General features: G+C 42.5%; 2 protein-coding genes across 2 annotated transcripts; one reads left to right on the top strand and one right to left on the bottom strand.

Annotated features, from left to right (window-relative positions):
* Positions 1 to 1,341: 1,341 nt before the first annotated feature.
* LOC121801152 (F-box protein At5g49610-like) lies at positions 1,342 to 2,583 on the bottom strand. The gene has a single exon (XM_042200602.1). It carries the CDS (start codon positions 2,581 to 2,583, stop codon positions 1,342 to 1,344), a length of 1,242 nt encoding a protein of 413 aa, XP_042056536.1.
* A 16,385-nt stretch (positions 2,584 to 18,968) lies between these two features.
* On the top strand, positions 18,969 to 20,565 carry LOC121798133 (blue copper protein 1a-like). The gene is made up of 2 exons (XM_042196981.1): positions 18,969 to 19,167; positions 19,354 to 20,565. Exons 1-2 carry the CDS (start codon positions 19,005 to 19,007, stop codon positions 19,779 to 19,781), a joined length of 591 nt encoding a protein of 196 aa, XP_042052915.1. The 5' UTR covers positions 18,969 to 19,004; the 3' UTR covers positions 19,782 to 20,565.
* Positions 20,566 to 21,010: the final 445 nt, after the last annotated feature.

The raw sequence follows: 21,010 nt of genomic DNA, 5'->3' as shown, positions 1-21,010 counted from the left end.
GATATAAATTCCCAACTCACAAGATGTGTGTATATATATAGAAGCATTAATAAGGTAGATCACACACCCAACTCACAAGAAGTTGTAGCTAGTAGTTGAAAAAAATCATGTGGATGAAACCTAGAGGAAGCAGGAGGGTTCACGTATTGAATATTGATAGATATAGAAAGCTAATTAATTACTACTCCTACAATATAAGTTTACGTTGAGATTAAAATAAGGAATGTTGCACTGCTGGGACGAAAATGAGATGGAGTTGAAGAATTTAAGGCTTTACATGGAGAACATCAACATATATAAAGAGAATGAGAAATTGAGGAACAAGGCTCGTCTCCTTCAACAAGAGAGGCTTGCCTTATTGTCCCACTTTCAAACCACAGATTATTCTCAGCCTCTTTAATTATGTTATTTTCATTCCTTACTAGTATTAGTATACCTTGATGATGCTTGTGGATCAACATTACTTACCCCTATTGTATCATGTAATTGATAATACAGTGGCACGACACCCTACTAGTTTTACTTAATTACTACTGCTACTACTACTTTTCTAGGACCGATCGAAAATGTTTATGATTAAAAAAATATACTACCCCTATTGTTCATTTCTTATTTTGCTCATCACCCATAAAATAACAAGAACAACATGATGCATTGATCATTTATATACTTACATGTATGTGTTAATTTGGGCTTTGATTTAGTTTTCCAGTAATTTTGTTAAGGTTTTCTCGCTGTTGAGCATTCTGGTTGATTTAACTTGGATTTAAGGTTGCTCCATACTTCCATTTGGTTAATGATGGACATCTCACATTTTTTAATACAAGTTGGCTATTCGATACTTTACTTCTTGACTTTATATTTTGGTTTGAATTTTAATTTGTTGGGCTTTAGATTTTGTGAAAGACTTCCTCGATTTTTATCGAGCTTTTTAAGCTACTATATATCTTGGTGTTTTAACTTGTTACTTTCTCAAAGACTTACACAAGAGTTAATTTGAAATTGAAAGTCATCGTTGGCCACAGTTTTTTAATATGTATCCATTATTTTCATTTTTGAGATACAGTTAATTAGAAAAAGTAACAAGAAAAATCAATTTTGCTTATGTGTATGAAACGTCTCTAAGAAGTGATCATGTTCAGTTAGTACCTTAATTTCTCTTCCTTTCTAGTACTATGTTTTGGTACATGTGCTAATAATCCAACATAAAAATATCCATCAAACCATAAATAAAATACTACTAATAATTAAGAGAAATAATTAACAAACAACAATATAAAGTTGTAGTATGAAATAAAATCCTAACAAACAAGACACTATATAACCATAATAAAATCCTAATTAAAGCAACTTAACCCTCATTTTCTCCATCACCAAGGATTTAAGTGAAACAAAATTCAGACTATGAATAACTAAGTTGGAACTAGCATGGTTCCTCTCTTTCTTAATCTCTCGAATAACTTTAGTCGTACCCGAGTAGTAAAATAGTCGAGCAGATTCAAGCAAGGCGAGTAAGATCCCGCCATCTTTGAATGCTTTAACGGGATACAACATTTCATGGCGTTCTAAGATTCTATCAAGACGTTCTACATTCGACAAAATATCCTTATGTAAATCATAAGGAACATAATATCTGGTATAATTATGAAGAACTTCAGGAAGTCTGAGCTTATATCGTTCTCTCTTGATAACATAATCCTTGGTCCATGATTTGTCATCTCCATATTTCTTCATACACCATATTTCCATCATATTATCATCTGCATCATTGCTGAAGCACAGGCGTCCCCTCAAAGCAGATAGTGAATACTTCAAGCCTTCACCAAGATTTTGAAGAGTAATACTACGAGGACATGAAAAAGATTTAAATAGGTCGGTTTCAAGATCGAGGCAATAAACTCTACGGGGGTATAGGAACGCATTGTCATGATCAATTACAAGCCAGTGAAGATTGCCATTCACCAAAGGAGGCACATATGCCTTTTGGTACCAGAACACCAATTCGCTCTCAATTGTGATGCTTTTCCATTGCCCTATTCCTAGATTGTATACTTGACAGGTAAGGGGAAAATTACGACGAGCATAAACCCTGACAAGCTTGTACTGCCCACTTTTGCTCACTCCAAACCCAAATGCATATCTGTATGAATAACAATCACAACCCATCTTGATGGTGACGTACTCTCGAGTGATTGGGTTGCATATGAATAGTTTGGACATGGATTCAAAGTCAATCATGAAGAGCAAGCCATTAACGGAGCTATGTATAAATGGCTTATAAGGCTCCGGAAAAGTGTGAGTGTAGAGAACCGAACCTTTTGGTGGTTTTTGTATAATTTCATTGCCACCAATAAACCCCAAGAGGCTGTGAGCCCTTGAGAATTTGAGGTCTTCAAAGGCAGGGAGGCGGGCAGAGGTCAAGGCCGCATGATGAGAATGCAACCAGACAAAGTAAGGGGACTTCACTAGATCGCGCCATGACTTGCAAATACACTTGGAGATCATGATGGTTTGAAAGGGGAGTCTTGAGAGGATGTCGATGATGATTTCTTGTGGAAGATCATTCAACCTATCGATTTCCATAGTTTAGAACAATGGGGATTGATTGATTTCCATAGGATCGATATTAATATATACACAATAAACTCTAGACTAATTCTTCTAGTATTAATAAATTATTTCCATGCATAGTAAATTCGTTTATTATTTAATTATTCCCATTTCCTTTCACCCCACATTTTCCCATAATTTCTGATAATTTCCCTATTTAAATTTAATTTTCCTTCTTCATACTAGTAGTATTTTCCTGTTACCCGTCACATTATTTGAGGAGGGCCTAGCACTATTTTCCCAAATCTAATTTCAAAAAGGAAAATACTCAACCTTTCCTTATAATATTTCCATAACCTAAAAAAAGAATTTCACGTTATGATTTGATTTATAAATTTTGACGTAAACAAATCAATGAATAAAAACACAAAAAGACAATGAAACCAAGTTTATTCCAAAAAGAATCCATCAATTTATATTGAAATTGAAAAACTATGTAAATAATTCAGACAATTATAGTATATGTGAACTTCAAGGTCCAAAGAAAAAAAAAAAGAATTTCAAGGTCCAAATAAAACTAATACTATACCACAGGTTTTTAGTTTAATCTATAACTTTAAGCATACTGTATATATAGAGCCAGATTTAGTACCAATGCCAATTTTAAATGACCTAAAATGGTGGTAAAGTACACTCTTCTTCTCACATTAGTAGAGTCATTTCACTTTTTGTAATTGTTTTGAAAAAATAATAAATAGTTAAAGTAGACAAAAAGTTAAATATATATATATATATATATATATGTAAAAGTACATTATTCTCTCTTTTACTTTACTATTTATTCACTTTAACTATTATTATCATTTTTCCAAAACGAGTAAACACAATGAAATAATTGTACTACTGTGAAACGGAGAGAGAGTATAAATTAGCGAGTTACAATCTAGTACACTCTAAACTTATGATTAGCCGAATAGTTCATTCCACTAACAAAAAGAACAAACCTAAATAATTAAAGGCTAAACTTAATCAAAGTACATTAGTCTTTAACATACTATTAGACAATAATATAACAGTAGGAGTAGTATAAATTTGCGAAAAAGACTATTGTCATTGAAAACCAATGTGAAATGGTTCCCCCGTGCGACGTCGAATGATCCTGAGGTAATAACAAAAACACTAAAAAAATTCAATAAATCATAGCAACATATATGTGCATACTTGAATTCAAAATAAATTGTGTGCTTGTTATCTTCGGTGCATATATGGCACGTGAAGGAGACTTATATAAACACCAAAATAAGTTAGTACTAGTATAAGTAATGCATCCTACATAACTAAAACCTATCAATACTAAAAAATATGTATTGGATAACAGAAACACCATGTCACCATATACACCAATCATGAGTTTCAAGATTGTTATTTAGTGCTGTATATTTGCTTTTAGTTATTTAAATATGAAAAGGTCGAGAGCAATGAAGTACGTAGTAAATAAAGTTTTGAGGATTTGAATTCCAGTCGATAATAAATGAACCAAGCTTGATTGAGCACGACATAATTAAATCTATGTTAAAGCATCGTAGTATGTGCGCTCTAAACTCAAACATTGCCCAGTGACATTCCTTCAACGTACCAGTGGATTTTCAGATAAAATAAAACTATACTAATATTCATTGTCTGGATATTTTTGAAGTAAATTAAATAAACTATTTGTTGTATTTTGTTAGGAGGTAATGTTAGTTTAATAGTTTAACTGATTACATTCATGTACTGAGGTTTTATTTCATTATAATAAGTTGTATCAATTCAAAAAAAAAAGTCAGTGAAAACAAAAATTAGTGCATATTATATATATAGGGATGTATTCATTTCCTTTTTGCATATTTTTTCCTTTTTCCTTCTTGATCTCAGCCCCACGATTTTGTCATCCGACGGTTAGATTAGTGCCACGTGTCATTTAATAATGTAGATTTTCCGTTGAATAATGCACACCGACTAATAATGCACCATTATAGTGTAATAATGCAGATTTTCAGTTGAATAATGCACACCGACTAATAATGCACCATTATAGTGTAATAATGCAGATCATCTGGACCGTTGATGAATGAGATTTAACGGCTCATATTAAGAAGAATAAAGGATCTAAGGGATGAATAGGAAAATAACGCTCCCATATATATATATATATATCTATATAGGATAGTGATCAAGATATAACTAATCTTAAATGTATAACTAGAGAACAAATCTCAGCCACACATCTTAATGGAACAAATATTATTTATTTTCATAATATAAAATAGGCCAAGGGTATTTTTGGAAATCTCTTTATCAAATTCATAAGAGGCGATTCTGCTGAACTCCATCAACATGATGACCCTCCAGCCACCGCCATGGCCGGCCTCTCCGCCGCCGCCGCATATGCGCCGGTTCTTCCCCAGAAGGCATCCTCCGTTTGGGCTGTTCGCGGCTCAGTTAATCCTCCGTATCAGTGTCTCTTCCCCAAATTCGCGAGGATTGAAGCTCAACTTGCCGTCGATAAACCATGAACGCCGTCAACTTGAAAGACGTCACCGTATTGAGCAATCCAGCTCCATTCGTCAATCCTTTCCAATTCGAGATTTCATACGAAAATTGGTACACCAATTTTCTAATTTTATCACTTTTCTCTCTGTGAAAGTTTTTTTCTCTGAAATTCTTTATTCACAAAATTAGGTCGATCCTTCTGGTTTGTTGATGAATTCGGTTGGAAATCTGAATAGAGTGAAGAAAAGCCAAATATTTTAGCTGAATCTAGAAGCATTTAGATTTCCTTTGATGATTATTAATTATTATAAAATCTATTCAGTGGTATTTACATCAATAATCCATGTTTATGACTGAATTGCTCCAATCGTTTCATGTGATGATTAATACCATTGATAAAGAGTGGAAGATTGCTATGGATCAATTTGTTTGCTTTATAATTAAGTCAATTTTCTTCTTAGACTTGTGATATTGTTACCATCTGTTTCAGATCTAGAGTGGAAGCTACAAATGGAACATCCCTGTAATTGCGGCTTGATTGGTTGAAATTTGGGATAAGCTTTATAATTACGGCAATTTTATTTCGGTATCGGTCGAGGACTAAATTTATCCGATAATCTATTCGACATTGAAAGTCTTATTTGTTTTGCAAATAAGAGTGAAGTGTTTTGTGAATAAGAGTGAAGTATTTTGTGAACAAGAGTGATGTGTATTGTGAACAAGAGTGAACTGAAATCAGAATAATAGTGATGTGTTTTCTGAACAAGAGTGAAGTGTTTTATGAACAAGAGTGAAGTGTTTTCTGAACAAGAGTGAAGTGTTTTTGTGAACAAGAGTGATGTGTTTTTGTGAACAAGAGTGAACTGAAATCAGAATAATAGTGATGTGTTTTCTGAACAAGAGTGAAGTGTTTTATGAACAAGAGTGAAGTGTTTTTGTGAACAAGAGTGATGTGTTTTTGTGAACAAGAGTGAACTGAAATCAGAATAATAGTGATGTATTATCTGAACAAGAGTGAAGTGTTTTCTGAGCAAGAGTGAAGTGTTTTTGTGAACAAGAGTGATGTGTTTTTGTGAACAAGAGTGATGTGTTTTCTGAAGAATAGTGAAGTCTTTCCTGAACAAGAGTGTAGTCTTTTCTGAACAAGAGTGATGTCTTTTGTAAACAAGAATGATGCGTTTTCTGAACAAGAGTGAAGTGTTTTGAGAACAAGAGTGAAGTGTTTTGTGAACAAGAGTGAAGTGTTTTCTGAACAAGAGTGAAGTTTTTTCTGAACAAATGTGATGTGTCTGATTTCCTTTGATGATTTATAAAATCTATTCAGTGGTATTTACAACAATAATCCCTGTTTATGACTGAATTGCTCCAATCGTTTCATGTGATGATTAATACGATAGTAAAGTCGTGCTTCTCAGTGAGATCCACCTCATCATCCGCAACCAAGTACTCCAAATGCAACAACGCCACTGAAAATCCCGGGAAAACTCTCCGGTCACGTCAAACCCTTCCCCCGTGCACGCCTCCACGAACCTCTCCGGCCTGAACTCCAATTCATGTCCGCCACCATGAAATTCACGTACGCGTCCTTAGGGATTCGGTAACCGTCCAGATCCACCTCCTCCTTCACCTTGTGCGCCAACACAAAGTGCCCCGTTGGATGCCGCCGCAGCGCCTCCAGCACCACTGCCTTCAGATACGGCAGCTTCTGCAGATCCTCCTCCTCCACCACGTCGCCCTCCGCCACGCCGACCATCTCCTGGTACAACTTCTCCTGAATTTCGCTGTGCTTCACTAAATTCGACATGATCCATTGCAGCGCCGTCGATGTAGTGTCAGTGCCGACAGAGAGGATTTCGATGCATAAGCTCACGATTTCCTCTTCGCGAAGCTTCCTCTTCTCCTCCGGTAGAATCAGAGAGGATTTTGGTTGCGGTTGTTTTTCAAATGAAATCAATTTGGCGACCTAACCTGATTTTGGTATCAAGCTTTTACAAAATTACTATAATACCCCCCGCCTTGTTATTGTGGAGTAAATTTGTGATTGAGAGAACTAATTTCTCCTTAAATTAGAAAATTACATGTATTAATACTAGCCCTTGATTTTCTTGATCTTGTGGCTATTATTTGTTCTCTAGTTATATGGTTAAGAGGTGTTTGCCATAGATCATGACCCTATCTATCTATATATATATATATATATATATATATATATGAGATCAAATGCAAACACCCTATCTTTGATACAAACTACAAACTATGTCAACGGACTGTACAAATTATGTCACCGGAGTGTACAAATTATGTCAACAGGGGTCGATGTCAACGGACTGTACAAATTATGTCACCGGGGGTCGATGTCAACGGAATGTACAAATTATGTCACCGGGGGATGTACGGAGTGTACAAATTCTGTCGACGGGGGTGTCCAAATTCTGATTTTTCGATGACAAAATGTTGACATTAGAAAAATCTCTTATATTAACCGTTGATTAATTGTATTAAGTGAGTAGGATTAAAGTTTGTATAGTTTGTATTATAAAGAGTTTGTATTTTAACATGACCATATATATATATTATATATATATATATATAAATCATGTAGCATACCTTTTTATTCTTAATATTCCAGTCATTAAAATTGCCATAAAGTATAATCAAACCTTCAAGGTTTGATATAAATAATAATCTAGACCACTATGCAAAATTTGTACTCTAAATAAGGTACAATTAATCAACACGACTTAATACTATGATATTATAAAATTTTAAGATGCAAATTGTGCAAATCGTCGATTCGGCTGAAGTACATGAGCAGGACAAAAATATTAGCCATTTTTACTAGTCTAGTGATGAGTCCGCGAATTTCTGATGTTAGTAGATGCTGGTAGAGAATAAAGACTACGACACAATGAATTTACGTGGTTCGATTTACTGAAGTAAATCTACGTCCACGGGAAGAAGGGAGGGCAAGATTGTATTGCTTGATCTGGGATTACAGCTTACAACACAGACTTGCTATATGATATTTTATCTCTAGAGAGCTTAACCTCTGTCTATCAGATCTAAGTTCTATTTATATATTGAACTAAGATCGTGGCTTGCATCACCACCCTAAGTCGTGGATGTCGTGTAGGTCATGGCCTAAGATCGTGGATGTAGCGTAGGTCATGGCCTACGATCGTGGCCTGAGTTGACACCACGTGGTAGTGGGTGTGTTGGAAGTTGTGGAAATCCTGTATGGGTCCACTAACTCCTTGTTCGGTCGAATACTGAGACCGAACTGCTTTGGTTGCCGATCTGAGAGTAGAGCTTGATGCCGACCTGAGGGTAATGCTTGATTGGTTGGCTTTTACCGAGCTGTAGGCTGAGGCCGAACTCTTTGGTAATGCCGAACTCATACTCTTCCTTGGGCTTTGGGCTGATGGGCCGTCATTGCTGTTGGGCTTGTTTAGTACGCACCCCATCACTACCCCCCCCCGAAGGGCGAAGTGAATCACTTCGGCGAAGTGAGTCACTTCGGCATTCTGGATAAAGGCAAGGGGGAGGCTGATGTCAGGGGACGTGCCTTGCACGTGACTGCATTAAATGCGACAGTAAAATCCGGCCGTTGAATCCTGAAAAGGTGGGATTCGAAACGGTGCGACGATTTTGAAATCTTCGCCGAATCTGATAAATACCTCCTTTCTTCATCATTGAAGCACTTTTGCGACTGCTTCTTCTGCACTCTCTCTTTTTTGCGAAAATTCTCTCTCCGCTTTCAAGAATTTCTTCAGACTTTCTTCACCTTCAAAAAGTAAGAAAAATGTCTTCTTCTTCTTCTTCGGAGTCGGGTAGCGGTAGGAGAGGCGGTAAGGGGTCTTCTGGCCGGAAAGAGTCCGGGGAGAAGACCGTAGAGTATTTCCATAGTATTTTGAGTAAGGATACTGTGATATCCCTACCCGAAAAATACTTTTTTCCTGGGGGGAAGGCGGTGGTACCTGACGGTGATCATAGGGCTGACTCCCCGCCGGAGGGTTACGCCACCGTGTACGAGGCCTGCTTAGAATGCGGGCTTCGTTTCCCCCTCCCTTCTGCCTTTATAGATTTACTAGATTTTTTTCAGCTTCCTTTAGGCCAGGTGACTCCGAACTCTTGGAGGCACTTGTCGGCCTTCGCTGCCGAACTCCGTAAGTTAGGAAGGGATTTGTCTTTGAAGGCGATCCTTAAATTCTTTCAATTTAAGAGGAAGGGGTCTTGGTTTTACTTGATCCCTGTACAGCCCTTTAGGGCCTTTTGTAAAACGAAGTGGCCGAAGTGGCAAAACCGCTTCTTCTACTATGATAGGACCGCGGCTCCTAGTTTTCCCTGGAGAGGGCCGAAGTCCGTTATCCGTCATCCTCGGCCTGAACCGTTGGACGAGCTCGATGGCGAGCTCAACAAGATTCCCATAGTTAGGAAACAATACACGGAGTCTGAGCTCGTCAAGGGCGACGTCGTGTTCGACATCTCGTCTTCGGACGAAGAGGCCGAGGGTGAGGATTTCTCTTTATCTTTATGCTCTACTGCTTTAACGAAGAAAATCTGACTTTGTTGTTTTTTTTTTTTTTTTTTTTTTACAGTGAACTTGCTGAATAAGGCTATCCGAAAGTCCTCCGAGCTTGTGGAGCCGGAGAGGCAGAGAGCCCCTCGCTCGGCGTCTGAAGCCGAGAAGAATCCGAAGAGGCAAAAAACCTCTTCTTCGGATCCGAAAGAGCCGGAGCCGTGTTCGGCTAAAGGGAAGGGGAAATTTCATGAGTCCCCAAGAGTGCCGGGGAAAGACCTGGTCATCTCCGAGGTGGTTGCAGACATCCCGGAACACTTCCCTGAGCCTTTTCAATGGCCGACGAATTTTGTGGAGGTAAGCTTTCTGACTTGGCTTCTTTTCCACATTTTTTGATGGCCATTCTGTTGAGTTTTTTCCTTGTTCATCTTCAGAGAGCCAAGCTCGTCTCCGTGGAGCTCTCCAAAGCATCCCACGACTACGAGGAGATGCAGAAGAAGTTGCATCTTGCTCGTAGTCTGGCCGAACAGGCTGAGGCCAAATTTGAGAGGGCCCGAGCTGCTAGGATCTCGGCTCAGGATGAAGCCCGGTCAGCCAAAAACCAGCTCATCATCCTGCAAGAGCAGACGAAGCACCGGGAGGCTCAGAAGGAGGCTGCCGCCGTGGCTGCCCAGGGGGAGGCTCTCCGTGTTTACACGGAGAAACTCTTTTTGAGCGGCCAGTTCTCGGCCTTTGTCGGTAGTCTGGTAAGGCTAATTACCGATAAGGGCGAGCAGGGGGCCGACGTCGTGCTGCCTCTGTACAGCCGAGAGATAGCAGCTCGGCTTCAGAATCTGCCGCTCCTTGAGGAGCTCGCTTCATCCTCGGTCCTGCTTTCTGCAGACCGAGTCCGGAGTTGTCGAGCTGATCGGGACGAGAACCTGGAGGCTATCTTTGCCTCCGTGGGACCCGTTTCACCCGCTTCGACTTACAACGGAGAGGGTGAGGCCGAGCCGCTGGAGCAGGAGGCCGAAGTCGAGCGGGCCGGGCATCCGGAGAAGGAAGCCGATCAGGAGGCGGAGGCGAGGCCGGCAGGATGCGAGGCCGAGGCTGAGGTAGCTCAGGAGAAAGAAGCTGAACCAGACCGAGGAGCCGGAGACGAAGCTGGCGGAGTATGATTTCGTCTCCCTTCTCTTAGTCTAGTTTCTTCCTTGTAAAATGGCCTTGAAGCCCTCCTAGTGTAAAAAATTTTCCTTGTGAATGAAAAATTCTCTACACTTGTCTTCGTATAGCTTTTCGTACTCGCCTTTATTCCTGTTGTATTTTACTATCTGCTCGGTACAGCTGCCGAACTAATATAGCTGCTTTGTACTCAAGGAGATGGAGATACTTCACTGGAAACGGCTGTACTCTTCGGCTTTAGACGAAGCTGAGAAAAGAGCTATAGCCGATCAGACGAAGAATGACGAGCTTCTGGCTCGTTTAGTGAAGCTGGAGGCCGATAATAAGGACTTAGAGTCCGATAAGAAGGATCTGGAGGCCGAGCTGAATACGACCATTGCTGAGAGGACTGCGTACGAGGATTACATCCGTGTGCGCGGGGGAGTGACCATATCAGATGTTCAGAGTCGAGTTGACGAACTGTGGGAGGAATATCATGTACTCCGGAGGAACAATGCGCTGGAGAGCTCGGCTTGCCAACAAGTTGTGAAATCATTACGGCGCTGGGCTTCTCGGTACGACATCATTCTTTCCCGGCGTCCCTCAATCGAGAGATTCCTTAGGCATTTCCCGCCAACAGATGCTCGCACTCCAGATCAAGCCTCTGGTTCCCTTGTTCAAAATCCTACTCCAAGTCAACAACGAACTCCGGAACAGCCGGAAACGTCAAGACGAGAACGGGCTCAGGAGCAACCGGAATCGTCAAGACAGGGACGGACTGAAATTCGCCGAGGAGTTGTGACTATGAGCGAGCAAGATCAGCAGATGCTTATTGCAGAGACTCTTCATCGCCGAGGGGTTAGAGCTTCTGGGGCTCGCGGAAGAGGTGTTGGGTCGAGGATAGCATCTCGTCGACCTGCTTATTCTTCATCTGCTCGGAACAACCGAACTCGGCTTCCAGAGGATTTTGCAGATAGGTGGCTTAACTTTAGCAACCGAGGACAGTAGAATAGTCCTTTGTAATGGCGTAATGCCTTCTCGTAGGGGAGCTGAATTGTCTGCCGAACGAGATTTAATAAATGAAATTTTTTCCTTTCGCTTTTATCACTGCTTACTTACAGCTCTGCGAAACAATTTCATCGTGCTCGTCATCGGTCTTATGAAGTGAGCTTCTTTGATCGGACTCGTATTTGGACTTTGAAGTAAGCTTCTTTGACCGGACTCGTCTTTGATCTTATGAAGGAAACTTCTTTGACCGGACTTGGTTTGTGTTCTAATTTGGCGATTTTTGTCGCCGGGATCGAACTTTCCCTTGTCCTAATTCGGCGAGTTTTATCGCGTGGATCGGACTTTCCCAGTTAACCGAAGTGGTCTTATGCAGTAAACCTCTTTGACTAGACATGGTCGTCCTCGGTCTTATGAGGTAAACTTCTTTGACCGAACTTGGTCGTCCTAATTCGGCGAGGTTTATCGCGTGGATCGGACTTTCCCTTATTGCAGTTCGTTTCAGACGAAGTGCTTATTTCTTAAGCCGAATTGTGGTCTTGTATCTTCCTGAGAAGCTTGGACTCACAATCGTTGGCTTATTGCAGTTCGTTTCAGACGAAGTGCTTGTTAAGCTGAATTGTGGTCTTGTATCCTCCTTGGAAGCTTGGACTCACAGTCGTTGGCTTGTTGCAGTTCGTTTCAGACGGACTGCTTGTTAAGCTGAATTGTGGTCTTGTATCCTCCTTAGAAGCTTGGACTCACAATAGTCTTTAATAATCGATCTAAAAAGGGGATCAGTCTTTAAAGAACGATATACCTTGGTACCATTTGTAAGAGACGACAAGCACATAGAGACAAAACACATAGAGAAAAAATGAAAAAGATGAAAGAAAAAAAACTTTAAACTTTTTTTTAAAAAACGACAAGTAAAAGGTACAAGTAAGAAACAAACAAATAAAAACATATACCCCTATGACCGAACTAGACACGAGACGGACTGACCGGACTTTTGTCTCTTACAAGTGGAACTTTTTGAGGTTGGAGACGTGCCATGTTCGGGGTACTTGTTCTCCTGACATGTGAGTCAATTTATAAGACCCTTTGCCGAGGACTTCTGACACCCGATATGGACCCTCCCATGTGGGTTCGAGTTTGCCCAGCTTTTCTGCTCGGCTTACTTCGTTGTTTCTCAAGACGAGATCTCCCACTTGAAATTGAAGCTTTTTCACCCTTTGGTTATAATACCGGGCTACTTGCTCCTTATACTTGGCTGCTTTTATGCACGCCAATTCTCTTCTTTCTTCGGCGAGATCTAGTTCTGCTCTCAGTCCGTCGTCATTCATTTCTGAGGAGAAATTTAGAGTTCGGGGACTGGGTACGCCGATCTCCACCGGAATTACGGCTTCAGTGCCGTACACCAGACTATACGGAGTTTCACCGTTGGAGGTTTTGGGTGTAGTTCGGTAGGACCATAGGACTTGAGGGAGATTTTCTACCCATTGTCCTTTGGCTTGTTCTAACCGAGCTTTTAACCCTTTCACCAGAATCCGGTTCGTTACTTCCGTTTGTCCGTTTGCTTGGGGATGGGAGACCGAAGTGAACCGCTGTTGAATGTTCAGCTCTTGGCACCAATTCTTGAACGTCTTGTCGGTGAACTGAGTCCCATTATCCGAGATGAGGATGTGGGGTATGCCAAATCGGCACACTATGTTCTTCCAGACGAAGTCCAATGCCTTTGAGCTCGTTATCGTAGCTAATGGTTCAGCCTCCACCCACTTCGTGAAGTAGTCCACGGCAACGATAAGGAATTTCATTTGCCGAGGAGCTTGAGGAAGTGGTCCCACTATGTCTATGCCCCATTGCATGAAAGGCCAAGGGCTTTGCATAGTGTATAGATCGGTCTGCGGCATCCTTGGGACATTTGCATGAATTTGGCACTTCGTACACTTCTTGACGAGCTGCACTGCCTCTTGTACCATGGTTGGCCAATAATATCCCCATCTCAGAACTTTTTTAGCTAAAGCTCTGGCTCCGATGTGGCTACCGCACGATCCTTCATGAACTTCTCTGAGGATGTAGTCCGTCTCTTCTGGTCCTACGCACCGCAATAACGGCTGGAGGTAAGACTTTCTAAAGAGGACTCCTTCATGAAGTTCGTACCGAAGTGCTCGGCACGTGATCTTCCGAGCTTCTCTCTTATCCTCGGGCAATTGTCCTTGATCCAGATACTGCAAGATCGGCGTCATCCAGTTCGGCGAGCTGGATACTGAATGTACCTCGGCTTCATCAATGCTTCGATGCATTAATTCTTCCGCCTTTGAGCTCGGATCTGAGGCCAACTTACTTAAGGTATCTGCTCGGCTATTTTCCGCTCTGGGAATGCGGATTATCCGAAAATAGGAGAAACTTCGGCTGATGCTTTGCGCTTTGTCCAAATACTTCTTCATTCTCTCGTCACGAGCTTCACTTGTACCCAACATGTGATTTACTATGACTTGTGAATCACAATGGACTTTGAGAGATTTGACGAGCAGACTTTGCGCTAACTGGAGTCCGGCCAGGAGGGCTTCGTACTCGGCTTCATTATTAGTAGTGGGGAATAGGAACCGAAGTGAGTAGGTTACCTCGTGTCCGTCGGGAGCGACAAGTAAAATACCAGCTCCACTTCCCATCTTGTTTGAAGCTCCATCTACGAATCCGCTCCAGCAGTCCGGCGGCTCTACTTCGGATTCCAAGGGCTGTGCTAGTTCGGCATTGGCAGAATTCTTCTGTTCGGCAATAACAGGAATTGCTTGATCGAACTTTGCTTCTGCAAGAAAATCTGCCAAGGCTTGTCCCTTGATGGCTTTCCGAGGTAGATATTCAATTGTGTGCTCTCCCAACTCTATAGCCCACTTGGCGATTCTGCCTGATGCTTCTGGTTTGGTCAACACTTGCCGAAGTGGCAGATCAGTTAAGACGCATACCTTGTGAGCATAGAAGTATGGCCGCAGTCTCCTTGCTGCATTTACTAATGCCAGAGCAATCTTTTCCAGAGGTTGATACCTGGTTTCTGGACCTCTTAATGCTCGGCTTGTAAAATAGATGGGAAGCTGCTTTAGGCCTTCTTCTCGTACAAGCACCGCGCTGATCGTTTGATCCGATGCCGCTAAGTATAAGAATATTACTTCGGCTTCGGTTGGAGCAGAGAGAATAGGAAGCTCGGCTAGATAACTTTTGAGCTCGTCAAAGGCCTTTTTCTGCTCGGCTCCCCACTCGAACTTTGGTGCCTTTTTCAACACCTTGAAGAACGGCAGTTGCTTTTCGGCTGCTTGGGAAAGGAATCGATTCAGTGCGGCTAGACATCCGGTTAGCCTTTGCACGTCATGTATGGACTTCGGCATTGCCATGTTCTGAACGACTTGAACTTTTGAGGGGTTTGCCTTGAGTCCGTTCTTTGAAACCCAACAACCCAGAAACTTTCCCGAATCTACCAAAAAGGTACACTTTTGGGGATTAAGTTTGAGGTTGGCTTTCTTGAGCACGTTGAGAGTGGACTTGAGGTTGTGCTCGTACTCCGAAGTGCTTTTGCTTTTGACGACTATATCGTCAACATACACTTCGACCTCCTTTCCAATCAGGTGCCGAAAAAGCTTGTCTACCATCCTTTGATAAGTGGCTCCGGCATTCTTTAAACCGAATGGCATCTTTTTATAAGCGAAAATGCCGAAATCAGTAATGAAGGCCGTTTTTGAAGCGTCAATCTCATCCATTAAAACTTGATGGTATCCTTTGTACAGATCAAGAAAACAAAAAATTTCAAAGCCTATCAAAGCTTCTACTTTTTTATCTATGTTCGGAAGGGGATAGCAATCTTTGGGACAGTGCTTATTTAGATCGGTGAAATCTATGCACATCCGCCATCCTCCTTCCTTTTTCTTGATCATGACAGGATTGGCCACCCACGAAGGATACTTCACTTCGAATAACACATCCGCCTTCAATAATTGACGGACTTCGTCATGGATGACTTGACTTCGTTCTGCCGCAAAGAGTCTTTGCTTCTGTTTTATCGGCCGGACCGAAGGATCAATATTTAACCGATGAGTGATTACCTCGGGGGGCACTCCGGTCATGTCCAACGGAGACCATGCAAAGACGTCTTTATACTCCTTGAGGAGCTGGATGGTTTTTTCCCGAAGTAGAGGCGTTCCCGCGAAGCCGATCTTAACCGTTCTGGATGGATCGTCTTCGTACAGCTGAACTGTCATCGAATTCGGCTCCGGTATGACTTCGGTCATTGCCTCTGACTCCGGCTGCTGTGATTGCTATGCTTGGTGGTGCCGATCTGACTGCTCGGCACTTCTAAGCGCAATTTGCAGACATTCCTTTGCTCTCTTTTGGTCACCTCGGATGACCGCTATCCCTCCTTTAGTAGGGATCTTGATGGTGAGGTGATAAGTGGAGCAAATGGCCCGAACTGTGTTGAGCCAGTCTCTTCCCAGGATGACGTTGTACGGGGACCGAGCTTTCACCACGAAAAACTCAATCATCGTACTGGAGCTAGTAGGCGCTTTCCCCACCGTGATCGGAAGGCTGATAATACCTTCAGGGCGGGTGTCCTCCTGGGCGAAGCTCTTCAGGGGAAGCGGAGCCGGACTGAGCCGAGCTGGGTCCACTTCTAGTTTGTCGAAGCACTCTTTAAAAAGAATGCTGACTGACGCTCCTGTATCCACAAACACCCTGTGGATCAGTTTGTTTGCCACTCCGGCTTGGATGACAATGGCGTCTTGGTGAGGAGAGATGGCCGGGACGGGATCAGCATCCGAGAACGTAATCACTTCGTCCTGCTTCAGCCTTTTATGCGTTGGCTCCTCTCGATTGGAGCCTCTGCGCTCTGACTTCAGGGACGACTTGGTCTTCCCGGCAGGGAGAGCGTCAATAGTCTGGATTACTCCATCATATTGCGGCTCGTCATCGTCTTCGGGATCCGGCTGCCTTTTCGGATCCTGAGGAGCGCAGTTCGCACCTCTCTGCTTCTTATTCTTCTTTGACTGCTTGCTTTGGTATTTTTTCAATGTCCCTGCCTTCACAAGAACATCGATACCTGCAGCCAAGTTTCTGCACTCCTCGGTATCGTGACCGTGGTCTTGATGGTAGGAGCAGTAGTTATCCTGGGGTCGGCGCGCGGCTGATTTCGTCATCCGCTTTGGCTTTTCGAACAGGTCAGAGTGCAGTTCGAAAATTTCCGCTCTCGGCTTGTTCAGCGGTACGAACTGAGCGGGCGGCTTCTCGGGATTGAGACGGGGTCCCAATCTGTCTTGCACCGGAGCCCTTTGAATTCTTTCAAATGGAGTCCGGCGAGGATGCCCCTGATCGCTATGATCGGGCTTCCTTCTGTCTCCTCGGGACGATGAGCTGTCTAACGACCGTTTGCGACGGTCTGCCTCATCGGTCCGGGAGTACTGGTCCGCAATGTCCCACATTTCCTGAGCTGTCAGCGGACCGCACTCAACGAGCTTCCTGTAGAGAGCTCCGGGCAGGATTCCATTTTGGAATGCCGAGATGACAAGCAGATCGTTGAGATCGTCTACTTGCAGGCATTCCTTGTGGAATCTTGTCATAAAGTCGCTGATTTTTTCGTCGCGACCTTGACGAATGGAAAGCAGCTGAGCCGAAGTGATTCGGACTTCCGCTTTCTGAAAGAACCTCCTATGGAATGCATCCATTAGATCTCGGTAAGATCTAATGCTGCCTTGGGGGAGGCTATCGAACCACCTTCTTGCGTTCCCGATGAGCAGCTCGGGAAACAGCTTGCACATGTGAACCTCGTTGAGACCCTGGTTCGCCATGTTATATTGATAGCGTCCCAAGAAATCATGAGGATCCACGAGTCCGTCATAGGTTATCGACGGAGTTCGGTAGTTCTGTGGTAGGGGAGTTCGGGTAATATCGTCCGAGAACGGAGTCCTCAATGCTCCGTACATGGCGAACCCGACATTTCTTCGGTATGGAGGAGATGGAGTTCTCCTGTGATTCCGGTACCGAGGATTCTTTCTCCTGGAAGACATGACACTACTGCGGTAGTGACTGTCTCGTATGGAGGGAGAGGGAGAATCCGCCGTTTTCGTCTCCGGCTGCTTTTGGCTTTTTTGCAGGAAGGTTAAGAATTCCTCCTGCTTTTCAGCCAAAAACAGCTTGACAGCCTCGTTCAAATCGGGCTGCTGGGAAGACTCGGTGTGACGGCTTTTGGAGCGGCTAGTTCCTTCACCGTGAGAACAGGAGGTAGTCTCCCGAGGCTGTTTCCCAGAGCTGCGGGCTGGACTAGCTTCCTCCTGGTTATCGCGAACGGTGTTACGGGTGTTACGTGATCTGGTACGCATTTTTGGGGTGGAAAAGGGTCAAAAATTCGCTTTATCACAAATTTTGTTCTCTGTTTCCCACAGACGGCGCCAGTGATGAGTCCGCGAATTTCTGATGTTAGTAGATGCTGGTAGAGAATAAAGACTACGACACAATGAATTTACGTGGTTCGATTTACTGAAGTAAATCTACGTCCACGGGAAGAAGGGAGGGCAAGATTGTATTGCTTGATCTGGGATTACAGCTTACAACACAGACTTGCTATATGATATTTTATCTCTAGAGAGCTTAACCTCTGTCTATCAGATCTAAGTTCTATTTATATATTGAACTAAGATCGTGGCTTGCATCACCACCCTAAGTCGTGGATGTCGTGTAGGTCATGGCCTAAGATCGTGGATGTAGCGTAGGTCATGGCCTACGATCGTGGCCTGAGTTGACACCACGTGGTAGTGGGTGTGTTGGAAGTTGTGGAAATCCTGTATGGGTCCACTAACTCCTTGTTCGGTCGAATACTGAGACCGAACTGCTTTGGTTGCCGATCTGAGAGTAGAGCTTGATGCCGACCTGAGGGTAATGCTTGATTGGTTGGCTTTTACCGAGCTGTAGGCTGAGGCCGAACTCTTTGGTAATGCCGAACTCATACTCTTCCTTGGGCTTTGGGCTGATGGGCCGTCATTGCTGTTGGGCTTGTTTAGTACGCACCCCATCATCTAGCTTTGGCATATATAGGCCAATAATTATATATTACTAGTATAAGACAGTATCAAACTTGCGGCCTATACTATGTTGGTTTTGGCCGGCTGCATGCCTACTTTCCCTCACCCTTAAATCTACTATAAATACATAGCTAATCAATATGTAACACTACCTACCTCCATAACCAAACTGAAAGAAAATAAAACTGCTGCATTTTGAGTTGCAAAATCAGCTCATGGCCTCCAAAGCTTTCTTGCTAGCGGTGATGGTCGCTGCAGCAATGGCAGCCCCTGCTTTCGCAGTCGATTACGTTGTTGGAGACGATAATGGTTGGAAACTAAACGTCAATTACAGTGCGTGGGCACAAGACAAAGTGTTCTACGTCGGAGACACAATTAGTACGTACGTTAATTAATTTATTCTAGCTACTTTATAAATGTGGAGTATGGAGAGTAATTCCTAACAACAAACTCATCAGCTATTTTGAAATTTATATTGTCACATAGCATTTACACACAACTAAACATGGGACAGAGGAGAGGGAGCAATATTTTATTAACACTTTTCTTCTTCTTCTTCTTCAGCTTTTAAGTATGCTGTGGGAGATCATAATGTGTACAAAGTGAACGGAAGCGACTTCAAATCATGCACGGTGCCGCAGCCGGGGGAGTCTCTGAGAAGTGGTAATGACAAAATTACCCTCGCGACCCCCGGGAGAAAGTGGTACCTATGCGGTGTTGGCAATGGCACACACTGTGAAAACGGGATGAGGCTAGTCATTAACGTCTTTTCCGGCGCCCCTACTCCTGCTCCTGCTCCTGCTGTTGAACCGTGGCCGATTTACAATGCTCCTTCCTTGCCGCCGATGTACGGTGCTCCTTCCCGGCCGTTTTACGGTGCCCCTTCCTTGCCTCCGATTTACGCTGCTCCTTCCCCGCCGCCGGTGTACGGAGCTCCGGCGAAGAAGCCGATGAGCGTTTGGAGCAACTGGAAGCTCAAATTTCACTTTTAAATCCATTTTCATGACATCTCTAAATTTCAATTCTAGCTACCTACTTTATTGTTACTTGTTTATTTATTTTCTTTTTGTTTTGTTTTGTTTTGTTTCGTGTCATGCAACTTTATCCGATGGGAGCAAGTGTTGTATCTCAATTCATATGTATTTTAATAATATAAATAAAATTTATTAGGACTATCCAGACTTTTCTAATCCCCTTACATATATCCAAATAAATTAAAGTAGAACTTTAGTGATCCCCATTTTTCATTTTAAATCTACACTTGTCAGTTGTCCCCTTTTATGTAAGTTAAAATTAATTCTTGTGATTTGAGGGATTAGCACGCTGATGAAAACTTGGAAAATAACGAGGGTTTAATTTGTGATAACGAGGTGCTATTCTAGAAACTAATTACTAATTGATTAAACAAAAGAGATGAAAAATTTGTAGCAATATAAGCAAACAAAGAAATTAGAGTGCAAGCATTGAAAGGGCAAGCAAATTTTCCTCATCTGCCCGCCTCTCGTAGCCTAAACGCATCGCCCTCCGCCAACCGTCCAACGCTACCCGTCTCACCCGAAACATCAACACCCGCAGTGCGTCGGCCATGTCCCAGCAGATCTCCCGGAGCGGCCCGTAGCTGAAGCCGAACTTCACCGCGAATGGCCAAAGCAAAGACACCATCAGAAGCGGAGCCGCCCCGCCGAGCTTCGTTAGCGGCAGAACCACCACCGCCAAACCCATCTCTATAAATTAATGCATGGTCTGCTTGTACATATATACCGACTATAAATAGAGTGTTTAATATTGAAATTATTATGAATCATGTTACAAGACAAAATTGGTGGCTTTATATTATTCGAGTAGGAAATTTCCTTGTAATTTCATGAAAATCGGACTTTCTGAGATCAATGATGTTGATGGCAGATTTTTCCTTGATTTTATTATATTTTTTTATTGGTTTATAATGTGAAAAAATATTACCAAGATTTAGATGAAATCATGAAACATTTATTTACTACTACATAGAAACGTTCAATCAACAGTTCGTCACGTGAGATTCTTTTTTTTGAGACATTTTAATAATGTAGATCGTGATAAGTTGATGCTCCTATATTTTAATGTTTAAGAATGTGATGGAGAATTGAGTATGAGTATTTAAGTTACCAGTTTATGTTAATTCTTTGTTATTTTACTTGTTAGGTGATGGAGAATGATTTAGACTGTTTGGTTACTAGTACTC

The sequence above is a fragment of the Salvia splendens genome, chromosome 4 (assembly GCF_004379255.2).
Source record: "Salvia splendens isolate huo1 chromosome 4, SspV2, whole genome shotgun sequence".
NCBI lineage: Eukaryota > Viridiplantae > Streptophyta > Magnoliopsida > Lamiales > Lamiaceae > Salvia > Salvia splendens.
Note: the sequence above shows the minus strand (reverse complement) of the source record. Positions and strands in the feature narration are given on the sequence as shown.